The following is a 21,771-nucleotide window of genomic DNA, read 5'->3' as shown; positions in this document are numbered from 1 at the left end:
TAGAATATACGCCGTATGACTATCATAATTATTATGGTTACAGTACATATATCATTAAGATTTGTATGTGAAAGAGAAAAAGGGAAAAGGCCAAGGAAATTTAAATTGAAAATGAAAAAAAGGGGAGGTTTAACAGGAGATTATTGTTATTGTTATCATTAATAAGCAGCAGCAGCAGCAGCAGCAGCAGCAAAAACAACAACAATAATCATCATCATCATCACAATGGGCGTCGTCATCATACAAACCTTTATATTATTAGGTTTAGTCTTGATCTTATTAGTTTTACTTGCTAATTTTTCTTTTCTTTTCTTTTATTTGTGTAATGTATTGATTACCAATATTTCTATTCTAGATTAAAACTGTCCACTACACAAGAACACAGTTACCCAACAATCAAGTATATTTTCTAATAAATTTCCAATGATTTCATAATTGGAATAATAATAACAATAATTGGCACCAAATTCATCATGGCCTTTAGAATCCTTTGGATCATTTCAAGATTCTATAATCCTTTATTACTTCTTACTCTCTAGTACACTCTAATACTTTTCTTATAATTATCTTTTATACAAATCACCATTTTCTACACACAAACACAGTAATTTAACTATAGCTATCTTATAACCCTTTTCTTGTGTTCATTTCCTTCTTTCCTTTGGCTTGCACTTGCACTTGTACTGATGTACCCATTACACAATAAACCAAAACAATACATGAAACAAACCAATATGTTTGTTTGTTTGTTAGTGTGTTTTCATAAAGTAAATAGATAAATAAATAAAGACAAAGATATATACATATATACACCTTTTTATTTATCCATTTTTATTTTACTCCTGGGATCTGAGACGAGCACCAGCATTGATAACCTTGACGTTCAACTGGGCGGCACGCTCAATGATGGCAACACGCTTCTTGGAAGAGACGTTGTGGGCAATCTCGGCAGCGTAGGTGCGGTTGTGCATCAACAAAAGGCTGAGCTCACGGACATTGGAGACGGTGAACTTGCGGAAGCCGTTGGGCAACAAGTTGCGGGTCTTCTTGGCCGAACCATAGCCGATCTTGGGCATGGGAGAGCTACCCTTGAAGCGTCTGCGCATGCAGTTATCAATACCCTTGGGCTTTCTCCACGACTCACCAACACGCATAAAGCGGTTGGACTGGTGGCGCTTGAAAGTAGCAGTACGCTTCTTCACGATGGTGTGCTTAACGGCAGGAGTAACCATTATTTACTATTAAAATAAAATAATTCATTAATTCATTCCATTCAATTCAATTCAATTCCATTCATCAATTGATTATATTGTTCTTTTGTCGCGGAGGTTGTTGGAAATATTATACAAATTAAGTATATATTATGTAGTTGATGAGATTGTATACAAAACGAAAACAAAAAGAAAAATAAGAAAGGGAGGGTTTATCCAAAAATTTCCAAAATTCCATTCGACCAATATTAAATACAATGCCGTATTGTGTATCAACAATGTACATCTTTAAAAAAGCGTACGTGTGTATAACCATAGCCACACTTACACTCACACTCACACTCACACACATACAAGTTAAAAGAAAGAGAGAGAGAGAAGACAAGTACGAAAGCATATATACAAGCATAAACACATATACTCAATTACAAACTTTCTCTCTCTCTCTCTCCCTCTTTTCTTTCTTTTTTGTTGTCGTTGTCGTAGTTGTTGTTGCTGATGATAATGTTGTGTAGCTGATTTGCTTATGGTTGATGCAGTCGTTAGTCATCGTTGTGAAGGTTGATGTTGTCGTTTACTTGAATCCAAAAAAAGGATGGATTTGTTTTCTTCAATGTCAATTTACTCGTTCGAACGTATCAATTTGTCCAATGTTTGTGTATGTTTGTGTAGTGTGCATGCGTTTCAAGTGTGTCTGCATGTCCGTGCGTTTTGTGTGTACGTGTATGTATGTATGTATGTATGTATGTATGTGTGTGTGTGTGTATATATGTGTGTGCACGACTTTATATAAGTATATATCAATGATAGACGAGCAATGATATATGGTAATAAAAGGAATAGTTTTGTAATAGTATTTGATGTCGAATGAATTTTTTTTTGAATTTTGAATGTTGATCGAATGTGAGTTGAATATGGATTGGATATGGTTGGATATGATAGGATTTGGTAGATTTGATCAATCAATCAATCTATCTTTTTATATATTGATTGATTGATTGATTGATTGATTGATTGATTGATCGATTGAATGACTGACTGACTGACTGACTGACTGGTTGGCTGAATTGACTTATTGATCTATCGTGCTTACCCTCAAAGTAATGGATAGATATAAAGAGGAGGGAAAAAAAACCCGCCATGGCAGTCAGGCCGGATCCATAGCCTCAAAGGTCCGCGACGGAAACGGTCTATTTGCACATCGGGAATAATCTACAATCCAACTGTAATACAGAGTTTGTTGCCGTGTAGCAACGTATCCGCAGTATCCATAGTGACGTATTTATAGTGTTTGATGTCCGACGAAACTTGTTCGTTACAAGCTTCATTTTTCTTGTACAAAATAATTACGAAACCAAAGATTATTGATTTTGGTTTTGTTGTCGTTATTGTTGTCGATGTGGGGGGGGGGGGGGGGTGAAATATAAATCAATGAAACAAGAAAGAAATCACATGAAAATTATAAAACTGATAAAACGTAAAAATAATAACAAAATAAAATAAAGAAGAAAGAAAGTAAAGAAGTAAAGGAAGTATAAATTGAAATGAAATAAAGATCAAAATTATGAGCAAAAATTATGGGTGATAATGCTAATAATAGTAGTATGGTATATTCACTCACTCACTTATTTATTTATTTATTAATTGATTATTATTAAAGAAGTGGCTTTGATGGCTTCTTGGCAATTGAATTATCAATTCCTATATCTATACACAGCTCTTCCTTCGTGTAAGCTTGGCTATGATTTTAGTCACAAGATAAAATATAGATATAGACCACCACACGTATAGCCATAAGCACAATCATAAGCATAACCATAATTACCACCACCCCATTTTTCTTAAAAAAACTTATATACCTTATTCTTCATCTTCTATTCTCTTTTATATAATATAGAAACAAGGTTGACCATAGATCGAGTAAGTTAGTTTAATCAATAGATCAATGTTTATGCTCTGAATTTTATTTTGATGTATATATATATATATATATATATATATATTGTTACCAAAAACAAAAACGCTCTTCAATTAAGGCTGGCTTTTTTTTTCTGGTGTACCAATGCGTCAATGCCATGTAACTTTACTGGTGAAACAATTATATCTATATATATACAAAAATCTATCTATCTGTCTTGTGAACACACACTTTATTACCGCAGCCAAACGGTTTAGATTTTTGTGCTCATTGTGGCTTGCAAGATATTTAATCATTATTAGTCTTACACTCGTATAATATAATATGCGAGTACAAAATGAGGCGTAGTAATCCAAGTATTTCCCATTGTATATATATTAAAAAGATGGTAAGGTATTTAATGTATTAAACAAACCAGCAAAGTGTTTCGTTTTTGAAACAGATAATTTTATACACACAAATAAGTAAGTAAATACTTGATTAATTGATTAATTAATTAATCAATTAATCAAGTCTTAAAGGCAAAATGTGTATATGTATATATGTATATATGTATACATGTATACATGTATGCAATGGTAGAATAAAGGCTGAAACAAGGCTAGATTTAATAAGATTGATTCGTGTCGATCTCCAATTCAAGATAATTTGTGCTGATCCAGAAACACACAAGATAGTTGATTTTGTTTATTTATTTATGTATTATTTTTTTTGGTCGATAGATTTGTAGTCAAATAAGCTTAATTTTGGTTGCAAGTACAAACAAACAGTGTGTGAATTGTACTTTATATATATATTTTATTTTATTTTGATAATGTTGCTATTACTGTAAATGATAATAAGGAAATTAAAAGAAGGGGGCTAGAGAATTAGACAGACAGACAGACAGACAGACAGTGAGTGAGCGAGTGAGTGAGAGAGAGAGAGAGAGAGAGAGAGGGGGGGGGTTTCTTAAATAATAATAATAATAATAATAAGGGGGGTTGAGATTCATAAAGAAATCTGATTTTTATTTATTTTTGTATTATAAAAATTAAAATAAATCTCAAAGGGGAAGGTGTAACAAAGGAATGGTGAAATGAAGATTCAAACAGGGCTTTCAGCTGACAAGCCATAAAAAAAAAAAAAAAAAAAGCCAGCCAGACAGATACACAAATACATAATAATTTTTTTTTCTTATAAAGCAAACCCAATCGCTTCTTGATTTTTGCTGTGCCTTTTCTTTCCTCTATACTTTACTTTATTTGCTTAACTGGACGCACATATTATTTATTCTTACTTATTTGACATTATTCCTAACAAGCAACACCAACAAACAAATGCCTTCAATCATATCCTTCTCAGCACGGTTCTTTGGAATCGATAAATCACATTCAACAACTAGCTGCACTTGCGGATGCCACCAGTCAATATCAGCCTCAAATACATTCACACCCTCTCGATGGTTTCCACGTATCCGTCGTCGATCCTCATCTGCTTCAGAAGAAACACGTTCACGTTCACGTTCACAGGCACAGGCACAAACACAAATGCAAACACAATATACTGTTGCTGAACAAGAGCAACTATCACGGCTATATACAGAATTCAAAGAATATCACACTCTTGCTGAAGACGAGGTAAATATAAATATATATTTGGATTTGGATTTATATTTACTGATTTTTGGTTTGTTTCTATTTTAGATGGGTTATGCGGTAGAGTCACGCGGATCGATTTATTACCGTGGTGATCTTTTGGCAGCACAGGAAGCAGTCGAAATATGTCTTGGTCATTATCAACAGCTCACGAGCCTACTAGACTCTGTAACCTCTGCACAACTCAATGCCAGATGGTCGAAATCACTCTCACACCTTCGAACACGTCTTGATGGTCTTCCAATGGCCTAAAAAACCCAACTTCTTTATACATATATACATATATACATATATACATACAAAAAAGCAAAGCAAATCATAATGCTTTTGCACAAACAATCTACTTAATTATTTATTTATTCTATTTAATAACCATTACCATCATCATAGTCATAATTATAATCGCCATCATCATAATCCTCCCTTTTTTTAAATACATATATATCTTATATCTTTGATAGCAAAATTGTACCTTTTTCTCAATTTAACCTGTATATAAACCATTTACTTCTATTAATAATAATAATAATCATCATCATCATCATCATTTCAACTATCAATTCTATACACATACTACTTTGTCTCGTATATGTAAAAACTAATAAAATAAATAATAATGCAATCCTTGGTCGGTCTGTATCATAAATGTGTACAAGAATGATATTTAAAGAAGCCCACCCTATCCTATCCCTTTTCTCTCTATATCTTTATCTTTATATTCTCACATTGCCTCAACCCCTTATTTCTCTTACATAAGCAAACATATACATCAATTCATTCATTCATTCATTCATTTGTTTGTTTGTTTGTTTGTTTGTTTTTGATTTTCATTATTATCCTATTGAATCCAAAAGTCTATGCCTGATAAATCAAAGCCTTTTTGGCAACACATCTAGACCCAATTTTGCCTTATCTTATTAGTACTAGTATCAGTTTAATATCAGTATTACCATTAAACATGACTGATTATCACTTGAATATTTTTCCCCTTTTTTAGCTTCAAAAAAAAACTAGCACAAACACAAACAAGAAACAAGTTTACCGGAATAGTCAAATCAGGCAATATCCCGAAATCATTCAAATAAATATATAAATATAAATATATCTACATTTACATTTAAATGTATCTATCTATGTACGTATAATTTTTATTTTATTTTTATTTTATATTTTTGGTGTGTATATACGAGTGAGTAAGAGAGTGAATGTATTGTATTGTATTGTATATATGTGGTGTATATATGTGGTGTATCTTGTGTTATGTCGTGTTTAGTGGTGAGGTGGTTGTTTTTCTGCGTCAAGATGAACAAGAACTTCCTGAATAAGCTTGCATTCCGTCTTGATTGTGTGACGGACGAGTTGTTCAATGCGATGGGCCTGGGAGATGGTTAACTGAGGGTTGAGTTGCAGGACAAGGTCAAGATGATGGAATGGGCCCATCTTGCGTCCTCTGATGGAGTGAAAATCAATAAGATCTTGCTCTTGTTCCTTTATTGATTTGATTTGATTTGATTTGATTTGTATTTTGTATTGTATTGTAGTGTGGATTGTATTGTAGTGTGTGCATTTGGGGTTGTACAAAATTAGGGATCTTCTTCTTTTTTCTTATGATTTTATATTTTATATGTATTTATTCATTCATTGGCTTATTCTATTCTATATTTGCTTGCTTGCTTGTTTGTTTGTTTGTTTGTTTGTTTGTATTTATCTATTTGACTTACCTTGACCTTGTTGATAGCCGATAATATGTCGGTGATCTCGGCTGGACCAATACCCTTGTCTGTCAATTCCCTCAATGAGGATCTCATTAGTGACCCGCCGCTCTGAAAGATCATGCCGGCCACTAACAAACCCCCAAGTGGATCCAGAACAGGGAGACCTGCCCAACTACCACCAATTGCAACCAAAGCAACCACACTGGAATATGCATCGGATCGATGATGCCTAAAATAATAATAACCCCCCAAAAACAAACACACACATTCACATATATATATATACGAACAATATACGTCAGTTGACAAATATGATAATAGTAATCACAACAACAACAACAAACATCTTGCATTTGATTGTTTTGCCAATAAAACAAGATATAATAATCACAACTTACCAAGCATTTGCGACCAACACATCACTTCGTTCTTTTTCACCAACCTTGATAGCTACAGAAAGAGCAACATTTATTATTGTTATCATTATCATAGAACTTGATTACCCCTCCTTGTTCTTTCCTCCTAATACTTCTTTATTTCTACTACTTTAATACTTTTATACTTTTAAGCTTTCTGTGTTTTTGTGCAACACAAAGAAAGAAACAAAGGATGAAACAAAGAAAGCAAGAAAACAACCCAAGATAATAGTAACAAAAAAAAAGCTAAACAAGGATCACAGATAACTAAACTTACTTGCACGGTACAACCACTCCTTGGTTATAACACTTGCCAATGCAAACCATGCAGCATTCGGATCCAAAACTCCGTCATTCGAATAAAAATGGCCGTGACTATGACCATGGCTCAGGGAGCTACTGGTGTTGGTACTTGTATTGACATTTGCATTGGCAGTGGTGGTGTTAGACAATATATCAGTGCCAGAATTTGCCTCGGCTGTAGCTGTTGCGGCCACCGAGGCACCTTGAGTTACCAAATCAACCCCAGACACATTCAAGGCTGCCATCAACAGCTCAAAAGAATGTATTCCGATTCCGAATGCACCCGCAATCAAAAGCGAAGACACAGCCAAGGTACCTACTGTTTCGTACTTGCCTGTGATAGTAATAATCAATAATTAATAATAATCAACCAAATCATTTCCTTTTCTTTTCTTTTCTTTTCTTTCCTTCTCTTCTCTCTTTCTTTAGATTCCCTTATCTCATTACTAATATTACCATATCCATAAGGGTAAATGGCGTCCGGTTCTTTTCGAGACATCTTGAACGTGTAGAGAGTCACAAAATCACTAAGAAGATCTGATAACAATAACAATAACAATAACGAATTTTATTATATGTAAATTGTTAGTTTAAATATATATTCTCTTTTATAAAATAAAATACAATATCTTTGTACGAGTTTGTTAATTTACCGCTAAACGAGTGGGCAGCATCAGCTAATAACGAAGCCGAATTCATCATCCTATAATAATAATTATCACGATAACAATAGTCAATAAGTAAAATAAGGTAAGTAACTATACACCCTTTCTTTCTTTCTTTCCACAGACTATCCGAACATACAATACGCACTAATTCTTCTGCTGCTTTTTCCTCGTATTTATTTTACTTTATAAATTATAATAAATAACTCACCAACCAGCCAGTCCTTTTGAAACAGTCAATCCAACGTTGGCAGCCATTCCAATCACTGTGATACGCACACCTTGTTTGCCTATCACATGAATTAATTTTCACCGATAATATTTATTTATTAAAAAAGAATTAGCTTAAATTAAATAAATAGCAAATATATCATATACATGTTTATGTGTAAATTTGTCTATAAATATGCTTACCAGAATTTCGAATAGTTGTTCCTAGATCTACATGAACATGATCATGTGCACCACCATGACTATGGTTGTGAGTACCATGGAGCCGCAGCTCTCTTTTATAGAGTGTGTATCTAGGGGTTCTAGTCCGTCTGAGACTTTCGTTGTTGGTGAGAATGAAGTGCGTTTCTCGGTTGGAAAGAGATGCTTGTCGAATATTGTGTAATGAGCGGACTGAAGACCATAGACCAGCCTTTGTCCTTTGTCGGACAATAGAATAACAAGCTTCAGAGCCACGCAGTACAACGAACCGTGTACTCTCCATGATATCAAATAGAGGTCGATAGACAGACAGAAAAAAAAAGCTATATATATATATATATATATTTACGCAAAAGAAATTTACAAACTAAGGATTGTTCTTGTTATATCTCTAATCTATACTACTTTAAGAGCCAAGCAAAGCCAATAAGAAGAAAAAGAAAAAGAGGAAGAGGAAGGAGAGGAGGAAAAATTTAAAATAAATAATATAATAATTAAAATATACATATGAAAGACTGTGAAACTCTTACGATGTCTTTATTACGCCATTTTTAAAATCGCTTATCAGATTACACTGTTTCTACTTGAGATTGAGACGATGTTAGCTTTTTTTTTTGGACGAATGAAAATCAATTTCTAGACAATTTTCTTACCTTTTTTGGACAAACATAAATGAGAATTGAGACACAAGGTACTCTCGGAGTGCTTTATTGATATAAAATCGTGTATTGATATAGATACTAAACACCATATATAGTAGGTACTCACGGAGTGAAGTGTCAATCGACCAAAAAGTGTCAATCGACTAATTTGGAAATGAAACAAAATACAAATATAGACATTGTCCACGTGATAAAATGTTGGTATTATAATAAAATACTATACTCAAGACACTTATATCTCTTTGAAAATATAACAAATGAAATATAATTATTTTCCATGTGTTATTAAGAGAAAACATGTAAAATATGGCTTTTAACGGAAGTTACAACAAGCCATATCTCAATAATACTATTGTGAGTAAAAATATATTAGCATACATAATTAAAAAGAGATTGAAGAACAAGACAAAGTAATGAAATAAAAATGGTTCTCACACACCGTGTTGATAGCAAGAGAAATTAAGTACCATATATGGTATTTAAAAATAATTTGTCCCTGGTCAAGAGTGAGACGGTGGGCATGGTGGTTGGTGGCCGCCACACTGCGGAAAAAGTGAGAAGTGGCGAGAGGAGACTGAAGTGGATGTAGAGTAGATAGACGAAGTTGGCAGAGGAGGCCATTATCAGAGGAAGTTTAGTGAAGAACAATAAAGTAACCTTTTTACCTCGTTAAAAACACTTTCCCATTTTTATTCATTTTGACAACTGATTCCATCCCCATACGCCTAGTCATAAATATTATTTGACGCCCCTAATTAAATACTGAGTGCAGTTCTATTGTCTTGAGAACGTTTCCTCTTGACTGTAGTTTATTGACCCTCGTTACCACGCCTCCAATTGGGAATACAGCCCTTGCTAGCTAGTAACCCGGCCATAAACACTATTCAACTAGAGCGTTCTTCCTCATAGTAGACTTGTAATTAGTTACACCTGCTCCCTCAAGTACCCTACGTGTCAAGAGCAGGGACATTTTTTGTGGACTTTAAAAATTATATACCATATTTAGGCTTGAGATCCTTCCAAATTGGTCGATTGACACTTTTTGGTCGATTGACACTTCACTCCGTGAGCACCTAGTGATTTCCAAAATCCAAAAAGGCCATTTAGCTTTAAAGTCCGTAAATTTAACCCCTGCTAAAGAAGAAGGGTTAATTTTTTTTAAATACCCATATATGGTTATTTCCATAATTCCTATCAATACTGCCTGTAAGAATCATCTTGTTTTTCCTATAGTATTCCATTTTCCAGGCTTTTATATATATTAAAGCTAGTATTTTTTTTTAAATACGCAAGTAATAAATTATTTCAGACAAAAAACATCGTCTCAAGCAGTATATTAGAGATCTTGCTATCTAATCCGTTAAAACATCGGTGTAGGTGTAGGCTAAGTGAATTCCCAAATTTGTGAGAGCACTGTAACTCCAATGTTTCATTTCTTTTTAAAGCTATCCGTTGAAGATTTAACGACTATCTAAACCTCTAAAGCTGAACCTTATCCTTTGGATTTTTGAAAACATATCTACCTGATATTTTTCAAATGCCATGGTATAAACTATATAAGGAGGCTCTTGGCTCACATGTATCACAATGTCAATCATAAATATAAATTAGTTCTTTGCAAAACTCATTATATGGGACATGATATCAATTGTTAACATAACACATCAAAGAGTTCAGTATAAATAAGAGCATTTGTCTTTCAAATTCTCGTTAAAATTCTTCTATTTCTCATACTGCACTTTTATATACAAGCAAGTATGATATTAAGCACTCTCAGATCTAGTAAAAGGAAGTTAATCTTCAAAAATTACACATCTCCATATGAAAAAGATAAGTAATCGATTGCGAGAAGGTTGCATGGTATAACATTAAAGATAAAGAAATAATATAAAGAGTAAACTACCAAAAATAAGCTTGCCTCAATACAAGAGTATCCGGACTTCTACACAACTGTTTGTCAAGAGTAGCTGTCCTAAAGGGTTGGTATACGATTGTCAAAAGGGTAAACTCGTGTGTTAAACTATGTCTGCTATTTGGCTACATAATTTAGTATGTTCTCCATGCCGCTAAGAACTCTTACTTATGACGGAGCTTACGTATATGTTTTCTTAAGCGCATTATTAAGTGGTAAACATATTAGGTTGTTCTTTGGATATGTTTGTTTTAATAAAATAAGCTCAAATACAAGTAAATATAACATAAATCTTCATTTATAGCAGTAAAACCTTAAAAACAAAACATAATACATATAGAAAACATTAATATAGATATTGTATTTGCCAATTATTCGTAAAAATGTATGTTAATAAAGTCATTATAGTTGTTTTCTCTCTCTCATTGCAACCATCGTCTCCCTATTCTAAGTCGATGAATAATTTAAACACAGATAGTAGAAGACTGCTACTTTTGGTATAAAATATATAAAGTCAGATAAAAAGCTCTCTACTATTCGCTGTAAATAATTTTAATTTACTTACAGCTAACATCCTATTGGTAAAATTTACAACGCCGTAAACGTAGGAAATATACGGAGTTATAAAGTCTGCCATTTACTACAGTGATTATTTGATTTCGAGCCTGACTGTCTAGTTTAGCCTATCAATTGAATATAGAATTAGTATCCTTAATACTTGGAATCCAATCAGCTTATACCAGGTTATCTACCACCACAGAAAAATGGGTTCAAGAGTCTTTAATAAAGATCCTCTTGTTATTTCTTGGCCTTTTATAATGCTATCCCGTAATACTTGGTTTGGGTATTTGGTTTTACCAAAAGATTATATAGCAATCATTAGAAGCTAACATTGTGTTATAAGCTATGATACTTACAGATTAATTAAACGTGTCAATCATATTTTAATTTATCCCGACTATAGAACCAATGGCAGCACAACTATCAGAATTTGCTACGTTGATATTACTTTTATCGTCATTTACCTTTGGCTTGTTATCCTAGTCGGTTTCCATTAGCTCTAGACCTGTGCGAACAACCAGACAACAAGTCAAGTTAAATTGCCCCCGGAAGGAAGGGGGGACCACAATTTACTATTAAGATTTTGAATTGGAAAAAAAAACAGACAAATAAATAAAGAGATTCTAGTTACGGTTCTGTATATATCATACTCATAATTATATAAAGTAAAAGATTAAATTCCCAAGAAAAAAAAACAAGCATATATAGTTCCAGACTCTGATATTGTTGTCCATTTGAATCCTGTTTTACATATAGACCTATTATTCAATTCAATTAAATATCAAAAAACCTTAACATCTCTTTGGGTACGCAAAACTTTGTTGTCTTGTCTACACCTATGGAACCAATTATCGACTACTAGATACCCAAAAAAAAAAACAAAATAATAATTATGAGCCCCAAAATTTGTTTTTTATGTATCTCAAAATATTTATCAATCAATCTAGTTATCTACTTATCTATAATCCAATATAACAGACAACATCTAGAATTACAGCAACAAAACAACACATAAACTAGAAAAATAAAATAAAGCAAAAATGAATCAAATACAAGAGTTGGAAAGAATTAAACCAAAGTGAAATTAGTATAAATATTTAATTTCAAAAAAATAAATTTGACACATCATTCTTCTCTACAACAGAAAAAAAAACCACTCTTCTTTCTCTATACCTTTCTCAAAGCAATGTCTTCTGTCAAGCGTCCTATTACTCCCCCATTGACCGGTGGAACTACTAAACCCTCGACTGGACAAATTGTCCGCAAGCGTATGTGATTCAAAACATCAATGGGCATATATTGGGTTAATATAAATGCTTTTAATTTATTTATTGTAGGCACAGCTGGCAAATAGTTTCCAAATCACCAGAAAAAAAACCACTTTTTTTGCACAAATGTAAGTATATACATATATACTTGAAAAAAAATTAATGTTATATTAATAATCCTCTTTTATCAAAAATAGCTTTCATTAGTATTTTCCTGATTAAATTTCGCCAGAGTCTCAAGAAAGAGAGAGGAAGAAGGGAAAGAAGACAAAGAAGAAAATTACTCGATCAATTAATGAATGAATAAACAAATAAATAAATTAAAAAAGGAATAACCATATTTTAAATGCGGAAAGTAACTGGAAAGACAAAATCTATGATAGTGATCACAATTATTCCAAGCGAATCAAGTGCCATGAATTTTTTTGTTTTCTTTGTATTTAACAATACTGATCTAACTCTTATGTCTTGAAAATATTTATCGAGTTAAAAAATGAAACAAAAATAAGCGACATTTTGACAATGATTGCAATATATATATATATATCCATAGAATAATAGAATAAAATAACACGAATTAACGTATAAAATTCAGTCTATAATCAGTCATATCTATTAGATAAGAATGGTCAGAGAAAAAAAAAGAAATACAATTTACAGCTTGTTTGAATAGACATTTATATCTATAGCAACAGCAACAATAAGCATTTTCTAAAAATACCTATGCGGTGTCTTTGTATATTAGCAAAGATGTGAGAGCATGTTTTTTTTTACTGATAAATATTAGGGAAATAAAGACACACACACACATATATATATGAAGAAAGAGAGTCATTGATTTGACTATATTATTGTCAAGTAAATAAGACAACAGAACGAAACTGCATATATATAAGTTCAAGCAAAAAATTCAGAGATAAAGAGAAAGAAATAAAGTATACTTCTTCCATATACTTCTTGTACTTTATTATAATTATAAATATTATTTATTATAAGATAAAAGTACATAAACACCATGAATCCATTCACCAACAAACGGCCACGCACTCCTCCAGCCACTGGAGGATCAGTATTTCCTAAAACTGGAACACTATGCAAACCATGTATGATTTTAAAATGATTCTAAATTGATTATTATTATTATTATATTAGTAATAGTAGTAGTAAATTATTCGAAGAATAATGTATTCTGTGCTCTGTATCTTATATATTGTTAATATTTAAAGCCAAGTCAATGCCTGCTTTTAAACCGTCAGGATCATCCGGATCTGCCTCAAAGATATGCGGAGGTGAAACAAAGTCATGTCTTGGTAAAAACAAAGCTAGCAGCAGCTCACAAGACGGACCTAAAAAGAAAGGGTAAGATATACAAATATATAGATATATCTATTGATGTGCGTATTTAATGTTTTTCTGTCTGACCTTTACTTTATTCTTTCATTAGCATGTTCAACTGCTTTTAACAAAAATTCAATTTGTGTGCACATGGAGTAGAGATTTGCCCTATTTATTTTGTCTGTTTTAATATTAAAGCAACCCAAAGTACACAACCCTTGTATTCATTTCCCTCTTTCCCTCTTCTTCTGTTAAAGAGTAAGAAATAAATGAATTCATTTCAGCCACAAGCCTCATGTGTCAAAATGTAGATATAGTGGTACTAGTGTTAAATGATGATTCTGCTTAATTTACCTGGAGTTTTATAGTTTGACTAAATGTAGATAATTCGTTCAGGAAAGACTAGCTCTTATCTTGGAAACGTCGTGCTCTTAAAATTAGGGTTCAAGAACGATGTCGTATTTGATTTAGTCTTAACTGAATAGCTAGGAAGCCTTCTTTCTACACTATAATAATCTAAAAAAAAAAAAACGTCCTCTTTTCAAAAAATTGTTATAAAAAAATGCACTCTGGGTCTATACATAAAGTTGTGCGAGAGTAACTTGCTGCAATTAAAAAAACAGCCAAAGTTTCCGTTAACAGTTGTATTTACCATGACAACACACTCATATTAGAAAAATGAGAAATCATACGTGTAATGAACAACAAGAGTAACAGCGACAACACCAGAGTTCCCACTCATCGGTTTGTAAATTTATAATTATATAAATGTGCTGTAAAGCTATCTGTCTATTTAGGCCAAACGAAGGTTCATTTTTTATAATCATTAAGAATAAAATTGCTCGACCACAACATCAAGTATATACTGAAATGAGATTATTGTATGTATATATAAATGTGCTCAAAAGTAGTACAGAGCTCGAATCGAGATATCAAAAGTTCTTTCTTGATGCTTACTTAGATGTCAAAACAAAAAAGACTTGGACCAAAATAAAATTAAGTATTTTTGTTCGTATTTTGGTAGAAATAGAATCGTAGTGTTTGATGATCCAATATAGGCTATTTTTACAATAAAGCCAAAAGCCAAAATGTAAGACAACAAAGAACATCTTTATAAGTATCGGCTTACAGCTAGATATCTTAACTCTGTTTATTCAATACACACACACACACACACACACACACACACACACACATATATATATATATATATACACTTATATCTATTGTAGTTTACGCACACTATCATGCCTCTATTTTCCAACGACCGTCCAATCACTCCTCCAAAAATGGGAGGAAGTACATTTCCCAGAACAGGTTCGCTGTGTGGAACCAAATGTAAGCTACAATGGTTATTAGATAATAGTACCAAAAAAATAATCATAGAAGAGTTATTTAATTTTTATCAAAGAAAAAAAAACACACAACATCAACAGCATAAATATACCTTCCTTTCTCTTACATAAATTTATGTATATGTATATATGTGTGTTTGTAGCTGATAGTGCACCAAAGTCTCCAAAGGGTTCTTCCGGTGGTTCATCAAGTGGAAGTGGCTCGGTCTCAAAGCTATGTTCCATGGCAAAGAAGAATCCTGCCAAGAAAACTAAACCCAGTAGTAATTCACAAGATGGATCGTCCAAAAAAGCTCGGTAAAGAATAAGGATAGATTTATATATGTAGATGTGTTTCAATTTATCTAATGCGTGTATTTTTTTTTTAAAAATAGTTTCTTTAACTGCTTTTAGTCAGTACAAAGCTTCAAATACAGTAAAGCACATTTGTAAGTCGCATAATTCGAAAAAATAAGGCGCATTTTTGGGATAAAATTTTTTCAAAGTTTTTTACATTTAAAAGATTAAGTATACATGATAAAATATAGTATCAGAATGTCTAATGGGCTAATAGCCTAAGAGTGCTTTTCTGTGCAGTTTGTATTTTTAAAGAAAAAGGTTCGTTCATAACGCAAGAACTCTTAAATATGCGACTTATTTTCTTTGATTGTGCGACTTTTATAGGGTGTCTTACTGTAGACCGGAATATAATAGAAATCTATCCTGGTCAAATGATTTCATAAATGGAAACTAAAGATCACATACTTTGTATAGCTTGGTAGAAATATATTAAATAAAAGCATACACACACACTTATTTTATTATAATTTAAAAAGGGCAAGTTTATTTATTTCTATAAAAAACAACAAAAGTGGCTGTATGCAGAAAACATATAATAGAGTATTCACTATTTCAGCAATGGTCATTCTGGTTAGATATTATTTTTCAATTGATTAAAAGTTGTTCGACAGCTTTGTAATGCTAAAGTAGAGAAGTACTACTTGTAGCGTACATCTTTTCAGAAATGCGCTTGTTCCTCGACAAAGCTTAGAAGCAACAACATCTATTTATATAGATCCAAATGTTAGCAAAAAATAAAATAAAGGAAAAAGACCATTTTTTAAACAACTTACTTTTTCTTTTTCTTTGATCCTCCCCCTCCCCCTCCCCCTCCGCCACCGCCACCGCCACCGCCACCGCCACCGCCAGGGCCAGGGTTTGGAGGACGAACAGGTTCACTCATACTGACTGGACCCCGAGGACCATGCATTCCAAAAGATGGAGGAGGACCAGCTCCGGCTCCAGCTATATACATAACATTAATATGTAGAATATAATATATATATATAAGAAGAAATCCCAAAAAATATTTACGTGGAGGTCCATAATAAGGGCCACCACCATGATGTTGTGGAGGAGGGACGAATTGGCCATGGCCAGGAGGAACATCGATGATTTCCCAAAATTTCATTATCAAAAAGACTTGTTTTTGATCGAGACAGGTTTGGTTAAAAGAAGATCAAAAAAATTGGATCTGTAGCAAACATTTATAGCCAATCTCTCTCTCTCTCTCTCTCTCCCCTTGTCTCTTTGTTTCTATATTGTTTCTCTCCTTTTGATTTAGAAGCTTGACTACAAAAGGCTTATTAAATGACGACCATGCGCTCACCGACTTTTTAGATTTAATAACCAAGAACACAATCCATTGTTTGAAAACGAGAGACAACGACAACAAATAGTACTTGACTGATAATCATGAAACACATTTTCTTATTTTTATACTTATTTGATCCACAGATTTATCAATAATAAACTGAGCTCATTATAGTATATACATATATAATCATCTTGAGATTATTACTACAGTAGCAGCAACAATTGCAAAGTAGTTGACTCAACCCAGAGTATTTTAATAATAGCCAAAGTATTAATCAAGAGAAATAACTATCCTATCATCAACCAAGCAAAAAATTGTAGACTATATACTTTTATTTTAAATAAAATAAATATATAAATTATTGAATATATACGCCTGAAACATAGTCAAGTATTCTGACTCTCAGAGAAAGAATAACTAATCCTAGCTACTACTACAAATTCATCCATAAGCTAACACTAAATAGCAAAGGCATGTTTCACTAGTAAACTTTCTCTTTATATGTTTTGTATATGTTTATTTTGATTTTGATTTTCGTTGTTGTTTGAAACGCAGCTCATGTGCAATGCTTGAAGACAATAATCAATTTATAAAGTTAAGCTGTTGGACAAAAATATATTATCCATTAATTTTGAATAACATAATACTACGCTCTTAAAGTAGTACACGTATATATATATATATATATTTCTATTTACTGGACAATACAGATGTTTTTAATCAGTTGCTTCACCCAAAGAGATTCTAGCAACAGCAAAACCTTGCGAAAGAGTCGAGTGAGTCGGTTAGTGCATAGGCTCGTATGTATTTGGGTGAAAAAGGAAAGAGAAAAAGAAAAAGATATTCGAAGAAATGTCAAGATGACTTACTTTTTCTTCTTCTTTGATCCGCCTCCTCCGCCTCCTCCGCCACCACCACCTCCGCCGCCACCGCCAGATTTACTGGATTTACCAGATGAGACAGACATAGACAACCCACCACGCGAAGAAGGTGGAGAATCAGGACGAGGACCAGGTCCACCACCACCACCTCCGCCGCCTCCGCCATGACCAGGAGGAACAAATGGGCTTCCATCGCAACCAACAGTAAACACATCAATTGGACCAGGTTGAGCTAAATAAAAAGAAGGTTTGTATATGTATGTCGAAATCAAATATTGAATAACTGCCCAATTTTTTTTTTTTTTGCTTTTCAAATTATTGTTCTTTACGTGGAGCACCAGGATAAGGACTGGGTTGAGGATGATGGATTCCAAACTGAGACCCAGGCGGGGGAGCGTCGAAAACAGGGAAGAAGCCCATGGCGAGAGTCAAAGAAAAAAGTTAACCTTTACTGGCTTAAATTAAAAGAAAATAAAAAGGTTTGAATTTATGATTATGTATTTATATAGAGTTTTCTAGTTTTTTTTTTCTAGAAAAAAAAAGTGTTTTGACAATGGGTCAATTAAAAAGTTGAGTGTCTTTAGATATAATTGTCCATCTACATGTATAATATATATCTGTAGCGTAAGTATTGCTCTCCATCGTAGTGTGCGAGAGGTTTAATTAAGCACACACACACACACATGCAGAATGATGGTAAACATATATTTAGCTCCGAGGGCAAGGACAAGGACCTTGAATAATGTGTTCAGAATATTGTGGATTGTTCTCAAGTAACACATCACCTATTTAGCTGTGTCACCACAATTCTTTAAAAGAAATTGTTCTTCAACTTGGTGTAGATGGTATAATGAAATGCAAAGATCGTAATAGTTAGTAATAGTAATGATGCTAAAAATGAAGTGTTGTAGATTTATCTGACAATCACAAGATGGTGTAGTTAGTGGAATATAATGTTGCCTTTTGCAATTGACATCGATACTTTCAAAATAATGAATGTAAAGAAAAGAAAAGAGCATCTTTAGCCAAAAAATGTAGCAACTAATTAGTTTAATTAACTACAAAATAAGCGCAAACATCACAGACAAATTCTCGATATAGAATATGGTCTCCATGGCTTTTGTGTACATGTGTATGTGTAGTCCTTATGAATTGAATTGGCTTCATTCTCATTATTTGAGTATCAAGACAATGCTCAGCCTACAGAAATAACTTTGCTAAATCCAAAAATAAAAGGAGATCAAGTATCTCCAATGTAGCATTCTCTAATAAGCCACAAACCATTTGGTTCTGTTAATCCACAAAGACAAATAAGGCGTTAGAAAATTGAACGACTATAAATATTAACTAAAAAGCAATACACACACACACACACACACACACACACACATATATATATATATATATATGTATTTATAATTATTCCGTAAAATTTACTCAAGTAGCTATATTCAAAGAACTGTCTTTTCAGAATGCCACTTTGGGGAAATGATGCTTCTAGTTCCAGAGCGGATACACCAAAGATCAAGTTGTATTCCCCCCCTTACCACGTTCCACGTAAGTGCCACAGTACACGATGAAATGTGCTATATAGTATTCTTAAAGATACCCTATTCTTTTATGCCATATCACATATCCAAATCTATTTATACAGCTCGTGGGTTTCCCGAAGACGTTGTGCCTCCAATTAGCACCAAAGACATGAAGCATAGCAGTCGTCCTTCAGGTCATCCCGGAGGTCAACGCCTAGAGTATAAAAACGGATGTTTTCACAAAGCTCCCGATAAGGTCAGCAAAGCTCCAAAGGAAGGGCAAGTATACATACATATATATATATTGGATAATCGTATTTGCTTATTTTCTCTCTTTCTCTCTTTTTCTTAAGTTTAGATCTTGTTGCACCTGTTCATGAGGATTGCACAGATGGAAAACAGAGTAGCAGATGCTATTAAAGCTAAAGCGATATTTGTGATTCATAGTAGCCATAATGCCCAATAACTTTATTTTTGTTATATGTATGTCTTTATGATTAATCTGGTCTCAATTTTAGACAGATTTCCATTTCATTAAGAAATAAAGAGATAGTTGGATAAAGACCTGGCTTCTACATTTGAACAAGAAGATCTACTGGTATAGATTTAAAGACTCACAAATTACATATGAATGATGTTTAAATTTTTTGTAAATTATGAGCAATGAGATAAGACTGCTTTTAACACACTGAAAAAACAATATATAAAACAGTAGCTGTTCGTTATTATTAGAGTTCTGTAATAAAAATGAAGCCTTTGTTTCATATTGTATAGTCATTTGGGCATCAATTGAATTAAAAGATACTTTCTTTTATATTGAAACAAATACCAAAGACGAATAAAATAAGACACAGAAAAGTACTGCTTATATACATATCATGAGTGCCTACTTTGGTATATTAGATTAATAGAATCTCAAAACCCTATTATGTAGTGTGGATTGTAAATAAGAATTCTGATGCTATATATTTCGTGTGTCAAATACTGCAAACCATTACCCTTTTTTATCTGGTCCAGTAAACAGTCAATTTACTATAGATAACGCAGAAAAAAAAATAGTAGCATAAAGAATAGGCTATGTGACAACCTTAAATTTGATGCTTAATATAATATAACATCATATAATGTTGTCTTTGGTAGTCTGGATCGATAAGATCAAAACAATAGCCAAATTCAGCAAGAAAAGAAGATGTTGCTCCAAGTAATGCATCAAATTATCACACATTTACCAGAACGAATGTTCTCACTGATCATTATTATCGCAAAAAACACGTATTTATATATTATATTCAAAATAGAAAAATAAAGCTTATTTAGTATGCTGATTGTATTCTGCTACTATATTAAAACTATCATGAGACTGTGAAGATCAAGACAATGGTTATTTTTTTTATATATAGATTAAATAAAATAAGAAGAGGAAAAGAAGGGCTAGGCCTCCATATAGTGTACAGCCATATATGTATTAAGCTGCTTATCTATAGTCAAGACACCAAAAGCAAGAAATCAATTATTTTTTTTAATAGAAAAAAAAATACTATAAATATGTTTTTTTTATAGAAAATGCTAATCTATTTAGTACCATTCACTCTGTCTACTTTTTTTTTTTAAAAAAAATCCACTTGACTTACCATGAGCACTGGAAGCGGATCAAGCTCTACTCCAAATAAGATATCCAGATCTTTGTCCTTGTGCGGTTCTTCCAGTGGCTCTCAACGTAAGACCTTTGTTTCTATCTTCTTTGGTTTGCTCTGTTCTACTATGCTCCACTATTTTTTTTTGGAGCACATCTCAATGATGTCTACTAATGTATTTTTATATCAATATAGCCGGTGTACATCCAAAGATTAAAAAGGCTTCTAACTCTACTAAGTACAAGCACAGCGGGCGTCCTCGCGGAGACCTCGGGGGTGTTCCTGTTTCTATTAGAGGAGGTGTTTGTACTCGCATTACCAAACCAGCTACCCCAGAGCCACAGTCTGGGTAAAGAAGAGTTTTCTTTGAATTCACCTCTTATTATCCTTATAATTATTTTCTACGTATTACTGTTAATACTTATATCTATATCTATATATCTATATATCTGTGTCTATTCTTATAATAGATCTTGCTGCTGCTGCTCTTAAATGCAGCTCGGCTGGATTTCATAGGAGGAAAAGAAGAAAGAAGCAGAAAATAAACTAATGAAATAAACCCCCACCCACACACAAGATCAATGTTCCCCGCATTAGATAATCGAATCCTGTGCTTTATTCTTATTATTCTTATTATTCTTGCTTCTTCTTTAGAAAAAGATCATAAGATCATCTGCCCCCCCCCCCCCCCCCCTTTT

The 21,771-nt window shown here is 32.9% G+C and overlaps 9 protein-coding genes across 9 annotated transcripts; 5 read left to right on the top strand and 4 right to left on the bottom strand.

Annotated features, from left to right (window-relative positions):
• Positions 1–761: 761 nt before the first annotated feature.
• PHYBLDRAFT_34001 (hypothetical protein) lies at positions 762–1,475 on the bottom strand. Its single transcript, XM_018440023.1, has one exon. It carries the CDS (start codon positions 1,230–1,232, stop codon positions 837–839), a length of 396 nt encoding a protein of 131 aa, XP_018290265.1. The 5' UTR covers positions 1,233–1,475; the 3' UTR covers positions 762–836.
• A 2,973-nt stretch (positions 1,476–4,448) lies between these two features.
• On the top strand, positions 4,449–5,390 carry PHYBLDRAFT_80014 (hypothetical protein; the record flags this gene model as incomplete). The annotated part of the gene is made up of 2 exons (XM_018443536.1): positions 4,449–4,748; positions 4,815–5,390. The coding sequence occupies 2 exons, from the start codon at positions 4,449–4,451 to the stop codon at positions 5,016–5,018; spliced, it is 504 nt and encodes a 167-aa protein (XP_018290264.1). The 3' UTR covers positions 5,019–5,390.
• A 513-nt stretch (positions 5,391–5,903) lies between these two features.
• Positions 5,904–8,744, bottom strand: PHYBLDRAFT_80015 (hypothetical protein). The gene is made up of 8 exons (XM_018443537.1): positions 8,280–8,744; positions 8,077–8,155; positions 7,854–7,903; positions 7,657–7,737; positions 7,175–7,534; positions 6,880–6,931; positions 6,488–6,710; positions 5,904–6,254 (listed from the first exon to the last, which is right to left on the bottom strand). The coding sequence occupies exons 1-8, from the start codon at positions 8,578–8,580 to the stop codon at positions 6,036–6,038; spliced, it is 1,365 nt and encodes a 454-aa protein (XP_018290263.1). The 5' UTR covers positions 8,581–8,744; the 3' UTR covers positions 5,904–6,035.
• A 4,971-nt stretch (positions 8,745–13,715) lies between these two features.
• PHYBLDRAFT_170113 (hypothetical protein) lies at positions 13,716–15,093 on the top strand (the record flags this gene model as incomplete). The annotated part of the gene is made up of 4 exons (XM_018436253.1): positions 13,716–13,803; positions 13,927–14,059; positions 14,833–14,916; positions 15,060–15,093. The coding sequence occupies 4 exons, from the start codon at positions 13,716–13,718 to the stop codon at positions 15,091–15,093; spliced, it is 339 nt and encodes a 112-aa protein (XP_018290262.1).
• Positions 15,094–15,282: 189 nt separating this feature from the next.
• On the top strand, positions 15,283–16,112 carry PHYBLDRAFT_170112 (hypothetical protein; the record flags this gene model as incomplete). The annotated part of the gene is made up of 4 exons (XM_018436252.1): positions 15,283–15,373; positions 15,534–15,687; positions 15,784–15,818; positions 16,054–16,112. 4 exons carry the CDS (start codon positions 15,283–15,285, stop codon positions 16,110–16,112), a joined length of 339 nt encoding a protein of 112 aa, XP_018290261.1.
• Positions 16,113–16,322: 210 nt separating this feature from the next.
• On the bottom strand, positions 16,323–16,840 carry PHYBLDRAFT_147192 (hypothetical protein; the record flags this gene model as incomplete). Its single annotated transcript, XM_018431813.1, has 3 exons — positions 16,323–16,432; positions 16,549–16,674; positions 16,744–16,840. The coding sequence occupies 3 exons, from the start codon at positions 16,838–16,840 to the stop codon at positions 16,323–16,325; spliced, it is 333 nt and encodes a 110-aa protein (XP_018290260.1).
• Positions 16,841–17,313: 473 nt separating this feature from the next.
• On the bottom strand, positions 17,314–18,327 carry PHYBLDRAFT_71192 (hypothetical protein; the record flags this gene model as incomplete). The annotated part of the gene is made up of 3 exons (XM_018442426.1): positions 17,314–17,347; positions 17,896–18,139; positions 18,237–18,327. 3 exons carry the CDS (start codon positions 18,325–18,327, stop codon positions 17,314–17,316), a joined length of 369 nt encoding a protein of 122 aa, XP_018290259.1.
• Positions 18,328–19,379: 1,052 nt separating this feature from the next.
• Positions 19,380–19,905, top strand: PHYBLDRAFT_147190 (hypothetical protein; the record flags this gene model as incomplete). Its single annotated transcript, XM_018431812.1, has 3 exons — positions 19,380–19,464; positions 19,562–19,722; positions 19,798–19,905. 3 exons carry the CDS (start codon positions 19,380–19,382, stop codon positions 19,903–19,905), a joined length of 354 nt encoding a protein of 117 aa, XP_018290258.1.
• Positions 19,906–21,071: 1,166 nt separating this feature from the next.
• PHYBLDRAFT_147189 (hypothetical protein) lies at positions 21,072–21,426 on the top strand (the record flags this gene model as incomplete). The annotated part of the gene is made up of 2 exons (XM_018431811.1): positions 21,072–21,156; positions 21,269–21,426. The coding sequence occupies 2 exons, from the start codon at positions 21,072–21,074 to the stop codon at positions 21,424–21,426; spliced, it is 243 nt and encodes an 80-aa protein (XP_018290257.1).
• Positions 21,427–21,771: the final 345 nt, after the last annotated feature.

Source organism: Phycomyces blakesleeanus (genome assembly GCF_001638985.1).
Source record: "Phycomyces blakesleeanus NRRL 1555(-) unplaced genomic scaffold PHYBLscaffold_14, whole genome shotgun sequence".
In the NCBI taxonomy this organism is placed as follows: domain Eukaryota; kingdom Fungi; phylum Mucoromycota; class Mucoromycetes; order Mucorales; family Phycomycetaceae; genus Phycomyces; species Phycomyces blakesleeanus.
This window is presented reverse-complemented; position numbering and strand designations above follow the sequence as displayed.

Excerpts from the sequence above, each read along its gene's own strand:
- PHYBLDRAFT_34001 (XM_018440023.1), bottom strand. The coding sequence starts at position 1,232 with ATGGTTACTCCTGCCGTTAAGCACACCATCGTGAAGAAGCGTACTGCT.
- PHYBLDRAFT_80015 (XM_018443537.1), bottom strand. The coding sequence starts at position 8,580 with ATGGAGAGTACACGGTTCGTTGTACTGCGTGGCTCTGAAGCTTGTTAT. Across the intron at positions 7,904-8,076 it reads TCAAAAGGACTGGCTGGTTG|GATGATGAATTCGGCTTCGT; the intron begins GTGAGTTATTTA and ends TTATTATTATAG. Across the intron at positions 7,535-7,656 it reads CATTTACCCTTATGGATATG|GCAAGTACGAAACAGTAGGT; the intron begins GTAATATTAGTA and ends TTACTATCACAG.